This window comes from Bos javanicus, chromosome 6, assembly GCF_032452875.1.
Source record: "Bos javanicus breed banteng chromosome 6, ARS-OSU_banteng_1.0, whole genome shotgun sequence".
NCBI lineage: Eukaryota > Metazoa > Chordata > Mammalia > Artiodactyla > Bovidae > Bos > Bos javanicus.
Genome location: NC_083873.1, coordinates 58,767,369 through 58,785,009, shown reverse-complemented (window position 1 = coordinate 58,785,009; position 17,641 = coordinate 58,767,369). Strand labels below are relative to the sequence as shown.

Here is a 17,641-nt window from a genome sequence, read left to right as displayed (position 1 = left end):
CAAATGAACTTCCCTTATTTCCTTTTGAGTAGGTGGACTCAGCTGTTGGCTGTTGTCATTGATGTATTTCTTTAACTTTCTCAAGGGAGTATGAGGAGGAAGAGGGGACCATACATTGTACTACCCATATCTATTAATTACTGGTTAAACTGTCCATATTTTCCTTATTCTTACAGTAAAACTGTGCAGAGCTTCTTGATTAAGAATTCTTTGAAGGTTATATCATACATATCAGCATGATAAAATCATTTGCTTTTAGAACTGTATCGGGACTTTTTCAGTTGTGATAGAAACCAAGCCCATGTTACCTTTAGTGAAAAAGGGAACCGTTTTGACTCACATAAGTAAACTCTGAGCAATCTGATGTGGGGACTGCTGGGTCTACAGACTGCAGTGCTTTCAGTACTCTTTCGGTTTCTGTCTCTCTACTTCTCCTAGTGTTAGCTGCATTCATTTCCACTATATACGTGTCCATGTGTGGGACACAGGGCTGCCAGCAGTCCAAGTTTGATGTCCCCAGCTCTGTCACCCAAGTGGTGAAGTGGTCTTCCAATTTATTCCAGTTAGAAAAGTCTTGGGGAATGATTTGGATTGTCCCATCATCCATGTCCCCTAATGTTCACAACTTACATAACATAATGCAGTTCTCAAAACCAGGAGATTAACATTGATGCTAAACGTGTTAACTTCACATTTAGCCCTGTCGTCCTTAGGATCTCACACTGCGTTGAGTTGTGTCTTCTTAGTCTCCTCTGATCTATGAGAGTTCTGCAAGTCTTTCCTCTGTCTTTTTATGACCTTGATTTGATGAGTGCTAGTCATTTCTTTTGTAGACTGTCTCTCAATTTGGGCTGTTGATCTTTTCTCGTGGTGAGATTGAGGTTATACATTTTGGGCAAGACGACCATGTAAGTGGTACTGTGTCCCCTTCAGGGCATCATATCAGCTGTGCCTGATGTTGATATGTCTTATTATTGGTGGTGTTAGCCTTTGTTACTTAGTTCATATGATTTCTGCCTGGTTTTTCCACTAGTGAAGTGACAGTTTTCCCTTTTGTATTGATAAGTATCTTGGGGAGATACTTTAATACAATGCTAATACCTTGCTTTTCGTCAGATTTCCCACTAATTTTAGTTTTCATAGATCATAAAACTCACCTGTTTTAAAATGTATGTTAGTGGTTTTTAGTATATTCACAGGATTGTGCAACTGTCACTACTGTCTATTCCAGAACAGTTGCATCACCTCCCACAAAAACTCTGATCCATTATCAGTTACTCTTCATACCCACCCCTTGGCAACCACTGCTGTACTCTGAAAATTTTGTATAAAGCGAAACACGTAACATGTGGCCTTCTTATCTTTTTTCACTTAGCACCTTGTTTTCAAAGTTCAGCTGTATTGAAGCATGATTGGTGGTGGTCTCCATTTTGTTGGTGATTAGTATTTCATTGTGTGGATATACCACGTTTTATTTGTTCATCCTCTGATGGCCAAAAGTGGTGGTTTCCACTTTTTGGCTATAATATTTGTATATATAAAATATAATAATGCTGTTATGAACATTTATGTAAATGTTTTTGTGGAGGAATAAAATATCAAGTAGTCACAAAGCAAAAATTCTTAATCCTTTTTTAAAACTAATTTTATAACACTTAATTGCTTTCAAAAAGCTATTTTCATTTTTTTTAACTCTCATTTTTAAAATTGCATGTGGATGCTTTTGATGTGTTGTTCATTTTTTTTTTTTAAAGTTTGGAACATAGAGATTTCCACAAATAGCAGAGTCCATTGTGAGAAGACAGACCCAGGTTGAGTAGCTCACCTGGGGACCTCAGTTTGCCTTCTAGAGTACATTTAGCAGGATAGAAATTCTGTATATCTCATCAGGTTTCTTTTTTCCTCCAATTTTTAAGATGAAGAAAGAAAAATCCAAATTGGAAAGAACACCCCAAAAAAATGATCAAGGAAAAAGAAAAAGTAGTCCAACTAAGAAGGAATCAGAATCTAAAAAGTGCAAACTGACTCCCAAAAGGGAAAGCTCTATAAAGTCACTAAAAAAGGAAGCAAGTGTGTCTCAGAGAGGCCTGGACTTCAAGGAGCAGGCGGCTGAGGAGACAAATGGTGACAGCCGGGCTAGGAATTTGGCTGATGACAGCAGAGAAAGCAAAGTGGAAAGTTTGCTCTGGGTGGATAAGTATAAGCCAACCTCGCTCAAGACCATAATTGGACAGCAAGGTGACCAGAGCTGCGCCAACAAACTCCTGCGCTGGCTCCAAAACTGGCACAAGAGTCCATCCGAAGATAAGAAACACGGTGATTTTACAGCTTCATTCATTCTTGTGTGTGTCTGTCACCATGTCATTGCTCAGGAACACATATGTTAGGAAGTGTAATAGTTGGTTATTGATTCTCAGCAAGCATTTATTAAGAGCCTGCTCTGAGCCTTGGTGTCATACTAGACCCCAAAAGTGCTGTTGTGAACACAGCACAGTCCCTGTTAAGGATCTTCCAGTCAGTGAGGGAGACGTAGATAAACCGGCATTTAAAATGTACTGTACTAAGTACTGTTAGAGGGTTAAGTGTAGGGCACTCGGGTTGGAAGAGTGTGGACAGGGATTCCCATCCCTAGAGGAAGGGATAGCTAAGCTAAGACTTGGAAACTCAAAGGAGTTAGCTTGGTGAAGGGAGGGGAGTGTCAGGTGGGACATGTCCCAAGGTCTGCGACATGTGAGAGCAAGACCCCCGAGAGGGCCAGAGGGACTCGGGGAAAGGTGCACGTAAAAAGCTGAGGCATGCAGAGTAGGCAGCCTGAGAACCCCAGCAGCATGTTTGCTTTTGCTAGGCATGGAAAATGAACATCATATATATTTATTATTGGAACTGAAGTTTCCAGTCACAAATGCTGGTTAAGTCTTGAATTCCAGCCACAACCCTGGGGGATATTGTGTGAGAAATAAAAAGGAGAAATTTAGTGAGCATCGTAGTGAATTTCTAGAGTGATGGCTGGGTTATTTGCAGCGAGGTCGTCACTAGACATTGGTCAACAGTGCCACTTTATTTTATTTATAATATTTAAATAATATAATTTTGAGGATACAGGGTTAAACTTAAACTGACCCCTTTTCTCTTTCAAAACCAAATAAAATGTGGTGTAAGTGCTTTATGTGCCTAAAGAAGAGGTTTTAAGGCTTCAGGCGAGCTGTAGTCCCTTTCCCCATGCCTGAGGTAGGCTTAACCGTCTCTCTCTCTCAGTCCTTGTGTACGTGTTGAGCACCTATTATGTTCCAGGCCCCCATGATAAGGGGAGGAGTTGAGCTGGGCAGGACAGTTGCAGATGCAGCATCTTCAACTCTTTCTTTTTGTGGCCATTCTTGTTAATATTTATTAACACATGCCAGGCTCTGTGCTCAGCTTGTCCATCCTCACCGCTTCCCCTCCAGGCACATCGCTGTTGTTTCCCTCATTTACAAAGGAGGAAACAGACAGGGTTAAGTCACCTGCAGTTCTCCCAAAACCCAGGTAGTCTGCTCAATGACCTATGTTTTTGTAGGAAAGGAGGCTCATAAAATTATTGTTTCGAAGTTTTTTTATTTGAGTGAAGATGAGGTAGGGAGTAGAATTTCACTAACTGCTCCGGAAACTATTGCTTAAACTTTGCAAAAAAAAAAAAAAAATTTGCAGATTTTCAGTGAAACTGGAGGACTGCTCTTGATGCTAACTTAATGCACAGTTATTCCTGTCATTCCTGCATTTCTGTTAGGTCGTAGAGGTTAACATTCTGGAATTTCTTTTTCCCTAGCGGCAAAATTTGGTAAATTTGCTGGCAAAGATGATGGCTCCAGTTTTAAAGCGGCATTGCTCTCAGGTCCTCCTGGTGTTGGCAAAACAACCACAGCTTCTCTGGTTTGTCAGGTGGGTATTCTGTCATTACTTTTCTAAAATCTAACCTCTGCAGTTTGCTTTGGTTCTGGGCCTATTTGTCATTTTCACCCTTTTAAAAATATTGGTAATTATAATAATAGGTGATATTTACTTGTGTGCCAGGCCGTGTGCAAATAAGCCCTTGGGTGCATAATCTTACAGATAATATGTCTTACAGACTGTTACAGATATCTTATATGCCCCTGTAGGAAAAATTCTGTGTACCGAATATATGTACTCCTGCCGTCGTCAGGTGACAAATGAAACAGACTTGTAGAGGAGGGTGGTGGCACAGTGTGACCCAGGCAGTCTGACTCTCACCACTGTGGGGTCCTGCCTTTGCTCTTGTTGTCTCTATGGTTGCCACATCTCTGGACAGTGAGAGCATGAGGCACTGGAGCAAACCAGGACTCATGTGTCAGAATGCGTGCTAAACCACTTCAGTCATGTCCGACTACTTGTGACCCCATGGACTGTAGCCCGCCAGGCTCCTCTGTCCATGGGATTCTCCAGGCAAGAATACCGGAGTGGGTTGCCATTTCCTTCTCCAGGAGATCTTCCTGACCCAGGGATTGAACCCAAGTCTCCTATGGCTCCTGCATTGCAGGCAGATTCTTTACCGCTGAGTCACCAGGGGAGTCCAGATGTATCAGAATGGTGTGAAACAATACATGAAGTAGTATCAGCAAAATTAAATGAGAGATTTTAAACTTACTTTAAATTTATTACTGGATTTCCCAACCCTTTGTCCCATAGGTTGATGTTTTTGTTTAGTATTTTTTATTATAGACCAGACCATAAATTTTTAGCTCTTATAATAACTATGTATTTTCTACTCTTATTATTTAACATTTAAAAACAAAAACAAAAAATGTTTTCCCTAGTCTTTACAATTGTGAAAATGATGCCTTTTTCCCCCTTTATTATTACCATTACTTTTTTGTGGAATTAATGGTTTTGCATAATGCCTTAACATAATGATCCCTTTTGGGAAATAAGCCCAAGTTAGTTGATTTTTCAGTTTGAGAGGGAGATTATATATTGGGATAATTTGACACAGAACAATTTATAGTTTATCTTGAAGAGTCAATGATTACTTTTTGTTATCTTAATGTACTTTTTGATATCTTAATTCTACATCTGGTATTGAAATTTTGGGGTAGTTATATTTAATTCTTTTGGGGACTTTAAGAAGTGAACTTTAAGAAGCGAACTAGTAAAATTGCTTGTCAGATATGCTCTTCCAGATATATGTAGCAGTTAAGGTTTTAAGACCACATTTGTGTGTGTATTTATGTGTTGTGTTATATATGTATATGATATTAAAAAAAAACCTCTTATTGTGATTCATATTATAGTTAATCTCATTATCTATTAGTGTCCATTGTATTATAATGGCAGCCCACTCCAGTACTCTTGCCTGGAAAATCCCATAGATGGAGGGGCCTGGTAGGCTGCAGTCCATGGGGTCGCTAAGAGTTGGACACAACTGAGTGACTTCACTTTCACTTTTCACTTTCATGCATTGAGAAGGAAATGGCAACCCATTCCAGTGTTCTTGCCTGGAGAATCCCAGGGATGGGGGAGCCTGGTGGGCTGCCGTCTATGGGGTCGCACAGAGTTGGACATGACTGAAGTGACTTAGCAGCATGGTTACTTATGTGACTTTTCTAGCCTCTTTCTTAATTGCTTTGTTTCTGTGCGGAGAGCTAATAATTTGCATTGTGATAGTAATGTTTTCCAACGTTTTGATTAGGAATTGGGATATAGCTATGTGGAACTGAATGCAAGTGACACTCGGAGTAAGAACAGTTTGAAGGAGATTGTTGCTGAGTCGCTGAATAATACCAGCATCAAAGGCTTTTATTCAAGTATGTGGGTTTCTTTTTTTTTTTTTGGCAGAGGGGTTGGGGGGAAGTTATGTAAGAAAAATGGGTTCATTTCAACGTTCAGTAACATTACTATGATTGAACATTACTGTGTGCCAAGCACCTTATTAAATCCTGGGGTTATTGAGAGAATGACATAACCCTGATAGGCACTAGTTAACTTTTTTTTTTTTTTAGGTCTTAGTGGTTTCTGAGACTGTGATAAAAATATGTATATGGACATAATTACGCAGATTTTAGAGGACTCAAGAGTGAATCCTCTGAAGAAAGTTAATAAACAACTAACGAAGTATGATGAGTGAGGAAATAGAGGCCTGTAGGTGAAGGCCATCTGGGACACCGGGGAAAGTTACCATGAAAGGGTGACGTTTATTCAAAGGGCCTTGAAGAATGAGGAGGAGAATAGTTTGCGGGTGGAAGAGATGATTTCAGGCAAAGGCAGTAGAGGAGGAGACGAGACACAGTATAAAAGTGCCACTGCTTCAGGTTGTAGCTAGTGGTCTGGTGTGGCCAGAGTTTATGGGGAAATAGGATGCTCAAATTACAGACCGTACTGCATATTTAGAATCTATGGTATTTTGCATGGTCACTGAATGAATGGTAGAGATGATTGTTAAAAAGAATTTGCTCAGGAAATGTCACGCATATGCATGATTATTGGGAATGAAAATTGGTACAACTCTGGAGAGCAATTTAACAGCATTACTTGAAGTTATTTAATAAATTATACATACCCTTAACCCAGAAATTCTGATTCCTGGAATTTAGCAACTGTTATACTTGTATATATGCAAAATGATACATACATGTAGGGATCTTCATTTCATATAATTCATAATAGCAAAAGATTGAAGGATCTTCATATTATATCAATGAAAAGTGATTGATTTTTGATATATGTGTAAAATGGAATATTACAGCCTTTAAAAAATGAGGTGTTCTGTATCTACAGATAAGGAACAGAATACCAAGGTGTGTGTGTGTGTGTGTATTTTAAAAATAGAAATTCCATTTTATTTTTTTGGCCATGCCATGTGACATGTGAGATTATAGTTCCCTGACCAGGGATCAGACCCATGCCTTCTGCAGTGGAAGTGCTGAGTCTTAACCACTGGCCATCAGGGAAGTCCTGAAGGTGTATATTTTTATGTACACGTTTTTAACGTGTAGGATATCTCTTAAGGGGTACGTCCCTGAGTAAGTTTACATCATTGCCTCTAGAGAGAGAAACTGCATACCCTAGCGGACAGAGGTGGGAGAGAATTTCACTGCTTACTCTTGTGCCTTTTGAATTCTGTATCATGTACCTATGTTATTTATATATATGTGTATATAGTATTTTTTTAAGCAGCAGTGTTTGAACAACAAATTTTTTTTGTCCCATCCCATTGCTTCTCACCATGGGTCAGGTGGAACAGTCCATTCAGTAGGCACGAGGCATGCTCTCATCATGGATGAAGTAGATGGCATGGCTGGCAATGAGGACAGGGGAGGAATTCAGGTAATGAAAGGACTGTATTTCTGTAGTGGTGCTGTTAATTTTTAGGTTTTAAAAAAAATTTGAAGAGCTAATTATAATTATGGCAATAAAGGTATGTTGCTGAGGAGGTTTTAAAACCTAAAATACATACATTTTGTGATCTTTTTTTTAACAAATTATATTTATTTTGCAAATTTGCTTTTCAGGAATTAATTGGCCTGATAAAACATACAAAAATTCCCATTATTTGTATGTGCAATGATAGAAATCATCCCAAGATTCGCTCTTTGGTTCATTATTGTTTTGATCTTCGTTTTCAAAGACCTCGGGTTGAACAGATTAAGGTATGATAATTGGGTTTTTTTCTCCATCACACTGTCATGTATATTTTTGGGTCAATTTTTAAAGTACCTGATAAATATTTTAAAATATCTGATTATGTGAATTAAAAAAAATCATTGAAGGTTCTTTCTCCCTTGTCAATTTCAGGGTGCTATGATGTCTATTGCATTTAAAGAGGGTCTAAAGATCCCCCCTCCAGCTATGAATGAAATAATTTTGGGAGCTAATCAAGATATCAGACAGGTAAATTAAATATATGTTATATAGCAGTTGACAATTCTTTTCAACTGATGCCTTTAGTGTTTTGGGGACAGGGAGTGGCAGTGTTTTCCTATCTTGATAGTATCTTGCTTGTGATTCTTTTAGGTTTTACACAATCTGAATATGTGGTGTGCACGGAATAAGGCACTAACCTATGACCAGGCCAAGGCTGATTCTCATAGAGCCAAAAAGGACATCAAACTGGTAAAATGAATTTCCATTTCCTACTTTCTTAGCCAAAGCATTTCTTCTCCTATCAGTATTAATCTAATGGAAATAGTTATTACAGTTCATAGAGACATCTGCACAACCTATGGATGTTTATAGTAAATAGATATAGAACTGAAATGGACTGGAGTGGGTGAATTTAACTCAGATGACCATTATATCTACTGCGGGCAGGAATCCCTCAGAAGAAATGGAGTGGCCATCATGGTCAACAAAAGAGTCTGAAATGCAGTACTTGGATACAATCTCAGAAACGACAGAATGATCTCTGTTCGTTTCCAAGGCAAACCATTCAATATCACAGTAATCCAAGTCTATGCCCCAACCAGTAATGCTGAAGAAGCTGAAGTTGAATGGTTTTATGAAGACCTACAAGACCTTTTAGAACTAACACCCAAAAAAGATGTCCTTTTCATTATAGGGGACTGGAATGCAAAAGTAGGAAGTCAGGAAACACCTGGAGTAACAGGCAAATTTGGCCTTGGAGTACGGAATGAAGCAAGGCAAAGACTAACAGAGTTTTGCCAAGAAAATGCACTGGTCATAACAAACACCCTCTTCCAACAACACAAGAGAAGACTCTATACATGGACATCACCAGATGGTCAACACCGAAATCAGATTGATTATATTCTTTGCAGCCAAAGATGGAGAAGCTCTATACAGTCAGCAAAAACAAGACCAGGAGCTGACTGTGGCTCAGACCATGAACTCCTTATTGCCAAATTCAGACTTAAATAGAAGAAAGTAGGGAAAACCACTAGACCATTAAGGTATGACCTAAATCAAATTCCTTACGATTATACAGTGGAAGTGAGAAATAGATTTAAGGGCCTAGATCTGATAGATAGAGTGCCTGATGAACTATGGAATGAGGTTCGTGACATTGTACAGGAGACAGGGATCAAGACCATCCCCATGGAAAAGAAATGCAAAAAAGCAAAATGGCTGTCTGGGGAGGCCTTACAAATAGCTGTGAAAAGAAGAGAAGTGAAAAGGAAAGATATAAACATCTGAATGCAGAGTTCCAAAGAATAGCAAGAAGAGATAAGAAAGCCTTCTTCAGCGATCAATGCAAAGAAATAGAGGAAAACAACAGAATAGGAAAGACTAGGGATCTCTTCAAGAAAATCAGAGATACCAAAGGAACATCTCATGCAAAGATGAGCTCAGTAAAGGACAGAAATGGTATGGACCTAACAGAAGCAAAAGATATTAAGAAGAGATGGCAAGAATACACAGAAGAACTGTACAAAAAAGATCTTCATGACCCAGATAATCACGATGGTGTGATCACTGACCTAGAGCCAGACATCCTGGAATGTGAAGTCAAGTGGGCCTTAGAAAGCATCACTACGAACAAAGCTAGTGGAGGTGATGGAATTCCAGTTGAGCTATTCCAAATCCTGAAAGATGATGCTGTGAAAGTGCTGCACTCAATATGCCAGCAAATTTGGAAAACTCAGCAGTGGCCACAGGACTGGAAAAGGTCAGTTTTCATTCCAATCCCAAAGAAAGGCAATGCCAAAGAATGCTCAAACTACCGCACAATTGCACTCATCTCACATGCTAGTAAAGTAATGCTCAAAATTCTCCAAGCCAGGCTTCAGCAATACGTGAACCGTGAACTTCCTGATGTTAAAGCTGGTTTTAGAAAAGGCAGAGGAACCAGAGATCAAATTGCCAACATCCGCTGGATCATAGAAAAAGCAAGAGAGTTCCAGAAAAACATCTATTTCTGCTTGATTGACTATGCCAAAGCCTTTGACTGTGTGGATCACAATAAACTGTGGAAAATTCTGAAAGAGATGGGAATACCAGACCACCTGATCTGCCTCTTGAGAAATTTGTATGCAGGTCAGGAAGCAACAGTTAGAACTGAACATGGAACAACAGACTGGTTCCAAATAGGAAAAGGAGTATGTCAAGGCTGTATATTGTCACCCTGTTTATTTAACTTCTATGCAGAGTACATCATGAGAAACGCTGGACTGGAAGAAACACGAGCTGGAATCAAAATTGCCGGGAGAAATATCAATAACCTCAGATATGCAGATGACACCACCCTTATGGCAGAAAGTGAAGAGGAACTCAAAAGCCTCTTGATGAAAGTGAAAGTGGAGAGTGAAAAAGTGGGCTTAAAGCTCAACATTCAGAAAATGAAGATCATGGCATCCGGTCCCACCACTTCATGGGAAATAGATGGAGAAACAGTGGAAACAGTGTCAGACTTTGTTTTTCTGGGCTCCAAAATCACTGCAGATGGTGACGGCAGCCATGAAATTAAAAGACGCTTACTCCTTGGAATGAAAGTTATGACCAACCTAGATAGCATATTCAAAAGCAGAGACATTACTTCGTCAACAAAGGTCTGTCTAGTCAAGGCTATGGTTTTTCCTGTGGTCATGTATGGATGTGAGAGTTGGACTGTGAAGAAGGCTCAGCGCTGAAGAATTGATGCTTTTGAAGTGTGGTGTTGGAGAAGACTCTTGAGAGCCCCTTGGACTGCAAGGAGATCCAACCAGTCCATTCTGAAGGAGACCAGCCCTGGGATTTCTTTGGAAGGAATGATGCTAAAGCTGAAACTCCAGTACTTTGGCAACCTCATGCGAAGAGTTGACTCATTGGGAAAGACTGATGCTGGGAGGGATTGAGGGCAGGAGGAGAAGGGGACGACAGAGGATGAGATGGCTGGATGGCATCACTGACTCGATGGATGTGAGTCTGAGTGAATTCCGGGAGTTGGTAATGGACAGGAAGGCCTGGCATGCTGCAATTCATGGGGTTGCAAAGAGTCGGACACGACTGAGCGACTGATCTGATCTGATCTGATCTAATAGCTGCTAATAGCTTTTCCAGAGTCCCTTGTGTATGGGTTTCAGGTTTTGAATGGTTTTGAAACTTCAGAATAATCTTGTTTCAAATAGTTTATAGTTGACCTCTCTGAGACTAGAGGTCTACATAAATTGAGATTTCCTAGGTATGTCCTGTCCCCAGACTTGTGTAATGTCCCCTACTATCAATATCCCCTACAGGAGTGTTACATTTGTTATAACTGATGAACCTACACTGACATATCATTGTCACCCAAAGTCCATAGTTTAACATTAGGGTTTGCTCTTGGTTTTATATGTTCTGTGAAATTTGACAATGTGTAATGGCTTGTATCCTGAAGAAGGCAATGGCACCCCACTCCAGTACTCTTGCCTGGAAAATACCATGGACGGAGGAGCCTGGTGGGCTGCAGTCCATGGGGTCCCTAAGAGTTGGGCATGACTGAGTGACTTCACTTTGACTTTTCACTTTCATGCATTGGAGAAGGAAATGGCAACCCACTCCAGTGTTCTTGCCTGGAGAATCCCAGGGACGGGGAGCCTGGTGAGCTGCCATCTATGGGGTCACACAGAGTCGGACATGACTGAAGCGACTTAGCAGCAATGGCTTGTATCCACCATTGTAGTATTGCACAGAATACTTTGACTGCCCTAAAAATCCTCTTTGCTTTGCCTCTTCGTCCCTCACTTCTCCCAACCCCTGGTAACCACTAGTCTTTTTTACCGTTTCTATAGTTTCAGGTTTTTCGGAATGTCATACGATTGGAACCATATAGCATGTCACCTTTTCAGATTGGCTCCTTTCACTTAGTAGTATCCATTTAAGGCTTCTCCATATCCTCTCATGGCTTTATAACTCTTTTTTCTTTACTGCTGAATGGCAGTACAGTGTTTGGATATACCATAGTTTATCCATTCATTCACCTGTTGAAGGATGTCTTGATTACTTCCAGGTTTTGGCAGTTTTGAATAAAACTGCTATAAGCATTCATGTGCAGGTTATTTAGGTTATTTTGTGTTTTCAGTTCATTTAGGTAAATATCAAGGAGCACACGTTCTGGATGGGATGATAAAGTTTTGTAAGGTCTGCCTTCCAAAGTGCCTGTAACGTCTTGCATTCCTGCCAGCAGTGAAATGGAGTTTCTGTTGCCCCACATCTTAGCCTGCGCTTGATGTTGTCAGTGTTTTGGATGTCGGCTGTTCTACTAGCTGTGTCCCTCTCTCTTTCAGGGCCCGTTTGATGTTGCCCGGAAAGTGTTTGTAAGTGGAGAGGAGACTGCTCATATGTCACTTATGGACAAATCAGACCTCTTCTTCCATGATTATTCAATAGCACCCCTCTTTGTCCAGGAGAACTACATACACGTGAAGCCCGTGGCTGCAGGGTGAGTGTTCAGAGGTAGCGAGGAGTTAGGATCGGCACCCTCGCAGCCCCACGAAGGCCAGGTGCCCTGGGAGGGAGGGTGTGGAGTGTGGACAGTGGTGTAACCCAGACTGGTGTATTCCTGCAGGGGTGACATGAAAAAGCACTTGATGCTTTTAAGCAGAGCAGCAGACAGCATATGTGATGGTGACCTAGTGGACCGTCAAATCCGGAATAAGCAAAACTGGAGTCTTCTGCCCACACAGGTAAGCATAGGGCTCCCCTTAAAGTGCAGACTCTGCTTTAGTTAGAACACAAATAGCTTTTAGCTCTTATAATTATTTGAATACCAGATAAACATTTAAACTTTTAATGGCAAAAATACAGTCTTTTATAAAGTATCCTGTGGTCACTGTTCTGTTTCTTAATCTAGCCTTACTTTTCAATGTTTTTTTATAAACGGACATATGGAATAGGAAAGTTAGATTTTGGTCCTAACTAAGATATGAATCTAGTTTCATTTGCTTTCTTTTATCTTAAGAATCCTTTTTTTTTTTGTCATTGTTGGCTTTCCCATATTGTTACTAAGTAGCTTATTCTTGAAGAAATTCTGCAGGGGCAGGTCCGTAGCCACTTTTCTGATACATGAATTCTGATTTTCTTTAATTTCCTTGCTACAGAGGCAGTTTTATATTGATTACTTTATGTAGGTTGATATCTTTTACTCAAACAGAATTCTGCAAACTTTCATTGTTAAGACTGTTATTTGCTCTTGAGTTTTGTATATTTAATAATTGACCTGAGTAACAAGCAAGGGACTTCTGGAAGGTCTACTCTTCTTTTAAAGATATCTTTTTATTTTGTTTTAGAAGTGTTCCTTTTTCTCTGTACCTAATAATTATACCTGTGAGGATTTATCCTAAAGAAATAATGCTAAACACAGCAAGAATTTAATGTGCAAAAATACTCCCTAAAGCATTAATTTTGATAGCAAGAAATGGGAGAAAATCTCTGTGGTCAGCAATAGGAGCCTGATTAATTATGGTAAATCCTCTTGATGGTATGTTTATGCAGCCTTTAAAATTGTAAAGATGATCTAATATAAAGAATACTAATGACAGAAAATTGTTAAAGCAGGGTAGAAAATTTATGTATAATTCCAGCCTTAAAAAAGTTAGAAACTGTGGCTATAAAAGATAACCAAGGATGCCTATTAAAAAAAAGAACTTTCCTCAAGTCCCAGTTTACTTATTTCTCTAATTATTAGATTTTCCATGCTTTGATTGACCTGGGTCTGTCAATATATATTTTTTAAGACACTCGTTATCCCTCTTAAAATCTTTTCCGTGACATTGACCTGAAGTAGCTGGTGTGTGTGTTGAGACCAGCTGGCTGAGGGGGCTAGGTCGGTGAGATGACCTCTGAGGGCCATGACATGTTTTGGTCCAAGGCATTTACAGCAATCAGTTGTTTCCTCAAGTTGAAGCTTCCCATATCAGCAAATCAGACAGAGGGAAAGGGCACAGGGGACAGTGTTGCCTCACTTTCCAGAGACGGCTTAGAAGCCAGCAGCTGCTAAAGCAGCAGCTTAGTACTGGATTTAACTTGTGGACTGCAATTAATTTTTTTTTAGGCCATTTATGCCAGTGTTCTTCCTGGAGAGTTAATGAGGGGGTACATGACCCAGTTTCCTACCTTCCCAAGTTGGTTGGGGAAGTACTCATCTATGGGCAAACACGATCGTACTGTTCAGGACCTGGCTTTGCATATGAGTCTCAGGTAAGCGGTATTACTCCATGCTCGACATTTTAAAATTTAGCCTTTATCTAATAATGACACCATGAGTCACAAAGATTTGTGTTTTAGTTTTGATTTTATTACTAATTAGATAAATGATCATGGATAAGTTCATGGCCCTGAGTTTTATTATCTATAATTAGTGTAACACTTGCTTTATTACTTAAAAGGATACTTTGGAAAATAAAGCCAGATGGTAGATGTGCCATAATGTTAAGTTTTAAAACTATATAAATCTGAGATAGTGCTATTATTTGTTGTTATTGTGAGTATGTCTTTTACCAGGAGGCATACATAATGTCTTGGTCTCCAAAATACTTAATAGGAGAAAGAGAACTATTTAAATAGATGAACTACTTTTTGCTTCCTATGCTAATAGTAAACTGACCTGGTCATTTGGGGTAGGGGATACAGTTTAGCATATCACAGAATGTAGATACTCACATAATTGAAAACCAGTCTCCTTAGAGGAGTTTAAGAAGTTCAAAAATTCTTGTTATTTGGTAAAATTCTGTTACAGTTTAGAAACTTAGAAAATGTATGTGCACACAAATATTAGGTGAACTTTCAGTTCAGTTCAGTTCAGTTGTTCAGTTGTGTCCGACTCTTTGCGACCTCGTGAATTGCAGCACGCCAGGCCTCCCTCTCCATCATCATCTTCTGGAGTTTACCCAAACTCATGTCCATCGAGTCAGTGATGCCATCCAGCCATCTCATCCTCTGTCGTCCCCTTCTCCTCCTGCCCCCAATCCCTCCCAGCATCAGAGTCTTTTCCAATGAGTCAACTGTTCACATGAGGTGGCCAAAGTACTGGAGTTTCAGCTTTAGCATCATTCCTTCCAAAGAACACCCAGGACTGATCTCCTTTAGAATGGACTGGTTGGATCTCCTTGCAGTCCAAGGGGCTCTCAAGAGTCTTCTCCAGCACCACAGTTCAAAAGCATCAATTCTTCAAAGCTCAGCTTTCTTCACAGTCCAACTCTCACATCCATATATGACCACTGGATAAACCATAGCCTTGACTAGACAGAACTTTAGGGATTCATTTTTAACCACGAAGAACTACTTGAATAATTGCATTTTCCTTTCTGGTTCCTGAAGAGAATATTAGTCTACTGTTAACTTTTATCTAAAACTGAACCAAGACACGCCTTTCTTTTGTTCCTATAGAATTCTGCTTCCTACTATTTTCCTTCTTCATAGCCTGTGATATGGGTTTTTGTTTTACCACCCTGTATTAGTTTTCTATTGCTGCTGTAACAAATTACCAAAACTTAATGTCTTAACACGAATTTATTCTCATCTTGAGATGGTAAAGTTACCCTGGATTATTGGGATAGGCCCAATGTAATTGTTAAATGTTTTTACCAAAAAAAAAAAAAAAAAAAAGAGTGGTGGGGGAAGGCAGCAGTTAGGCAGAGATCTGAAGATGCTGCTCTTCCTCTGCTGACTTGAAGATGGAAGAAGGGACTGTGACCCAAGAGACGTAGGTGGCCTCCAGAAGCGGGAAAGGGCTCGTTCCCACCTCTTCTCATTAATAAGGCTGAAGGCCTGCAGCTCAGCTCTTTTCCTGTTCTCTGCCCGTTGCTTTTTAAAGATGAAGCGTCAGTTTGCCCAGGTGTGCCTCTCTGATGCTTCCACTGTGTTTGTGTAGATACACTAACGTGTATCCATCAGCCTAGTGGGGTAAGTGCTAAGCTTTCCCTACTCCAGCTATTAATTAGTAAGCCTTCCTTTGAGCTTTACTAAAAGTGGATTAAATTCTAGCAAAATGTGAGCTGGTGGTAGTTTGCCAGTGACTACATTTGTTATCTCTTTTGTTTTAAGAACTTACTCCAGCAAAAGGACAGTAAACATGGATTATCTGTCACATATAAGAGATGCACTTGTACAGCCCTTGGCCTCACAAGGGATAGAAGGAGTACAGGATGTTGTTGCTCTTATGGACGCATATTATTTGATGAAAGATGACTTCGAGAATATTATGGAAATTAGCAGCTGGGGAGGCAGACCTAGTCCGTTCTCTAAACTGGATCCCAAGGTAAACTATGTACTCCACTGGTTTTCCAACACTTTATAATTACCATATACAGGAGTATTTCAGAAATGTTTTAGATGCTTTCAAAAGTTGTTTTTTTTTTTCTTAAATGCTTTTTGCTTATGGTCTGCACTTTCCAAAGACACTATTTGAGTACAATATTAAGAGTAGACTTTGGAATTTGACTTTGTAATTTATAGTTTTATCTTTGCTTTATGCTAAATGGGAAAGCACGATGTGAAATCTGAGGAGCAAATATATTAATAAATGTATTCTTTATAAGGATGGGCAGATGAGCCTGGGGGAGTAACAGACACACAGACTTCTTATAATGAGCATGAAAAAACTAAAGTGACATGAATTTGTGATATCTAAGACCTCACCTGGTGCCTTTTTATTTGGTGCTGTTCTGGAAGTTATATTCTCTGTGACTTGCGTTCTCTAGAACTTTGACTTGACTATGGGAATGACTATAGGTAAATTCTCACAAGAGAATTTATCCATTGTTAGAATTTTTGCACTAATTCAGCAGTTAGGTTTAGAAGCTTGAAGTTAAGGCTTTTCAAGTTACGTAGTATTTTGAAATAACCTGTTTTTGTGGGAAATGTAATTTATATATTCTGTGGTAATTAAAGGCCACCTTTAGTCTGTACTTTATTGTAAATCTTTTTTGATTTGTTGGTTTACTGATCAACTTTGTCACTTTGTAGAACTGCAGAGAGCACTGAATAGAAAAAAATGATGGCTTAAAATGATTATTAGAAATCTGCCTAATGTTCCCAAATACTGATTCTTATTTTAAAAAAAAATTTATTAAAGATAGTTGATTTACAGTTTTTTACAAAATACATTTATTTATTTGGCTGTGCCAAGTCTTCATTGCGGCATGTGGGATTTGTTCCCTGACCAGGGGTAACTCTGGGCCCGTGCACTGGGAGTTCAGAGTCTTAGTCACCGGACCACCAGGGAAGTCCCTGATGTAAAATGTTGGATTCTTACTTTTTGTCGTGGGCTCTATTAAGAATGTCATGAAAAATATGGAACTTCTTCATAGAAAAATGCATAGAGATAGACTTGCATGTACTTGCAGGCATATTTTACAAACAATTTCAAGGGGTTCCTAGGGTCTCTCAAAGCCTCTAGGCCTACAGAGTTTAAAGGGGTTGTTTGACACTTGAAGTTTTAAAAACCTTCCTCTATTCCTTTTGTGTAGGTGAAAGCAGCCTTCACAAGAGCTTACAATAAAGAAGTCCACCTCACTCCGTATTCACTCCAGGCAGTAAAGACACACAGACACAGCACAGGCCCATCTCTGGATTCTGAATACAATGAAGAGTTAAATGAAGATGACTCTCAGTCTGATGAGAAAGACCAGGACACTTTGGAAACTGATGCTATGATCAAGGTACTATTTTAATAACCAATAGGAGAAGCCATGATACTCCCTCAAAATAGGTTCCCTTGTGTGTAACTTGCCTTTTGAAA

The 17,641-nt window shown here is 39.5% G+C and overlaps 1 protein-coding gene across 2 annotated transcripts in view; it reads left to right on the top strand.

Moving 5' to 3' along the window:
* The window catches only part of RFC1 (replication factor C subunit 1), a 77,208-nt gene that overhangs the window by 57,233 nt on the left and 2,334 nt on the right, over positions 1-17,641 (top strand). For both annotated transcript variants that reach the window (XM_061421185.1, XM_061421186.1), the window contains 12 exons: positions 1,917-2,316; positions 3,803-3,915; positions 5,681-5,795; positions 7,223-7,314; positions 7,500-7,637; positions 7,783-7,878; positions 8,002-8,100; positions 12,189-12,343; positions 12,470-12,587; positions 13,955-14,100; positions 15,946-16,159; positions 17,370-17,561. In XM_061421185.1, coding sequence (XP_061277169.1) covers positions 1,917-2,316; positions 3,803-3,915; positions 5,681-5,795; positions 7,223-7,314; positions 7,500-7,637; positions 7,783-7,878; positions 8,002-8,100; positions 12,189-12,343; positions 12,470-12,587; positions 13,955-14,100; positions 15,946-16,159; positions 17,370-17,561 — 1,878 coding nt within the window. The remainder of the gene's footprint in view (positions 1-1,916; positions 2,317-3,802; positions 3,916-5,680; positions 5,796-7,222; positions 7,315-7,499; positions 7,638-7,782; positions 7,879-8,001; positions 8,101-12,188; positions 12,344-12,469; positions 12,588-13,954; positions 14,101-15,945; positions 16,160-17,369; positions 17,562-17,641) is intronic.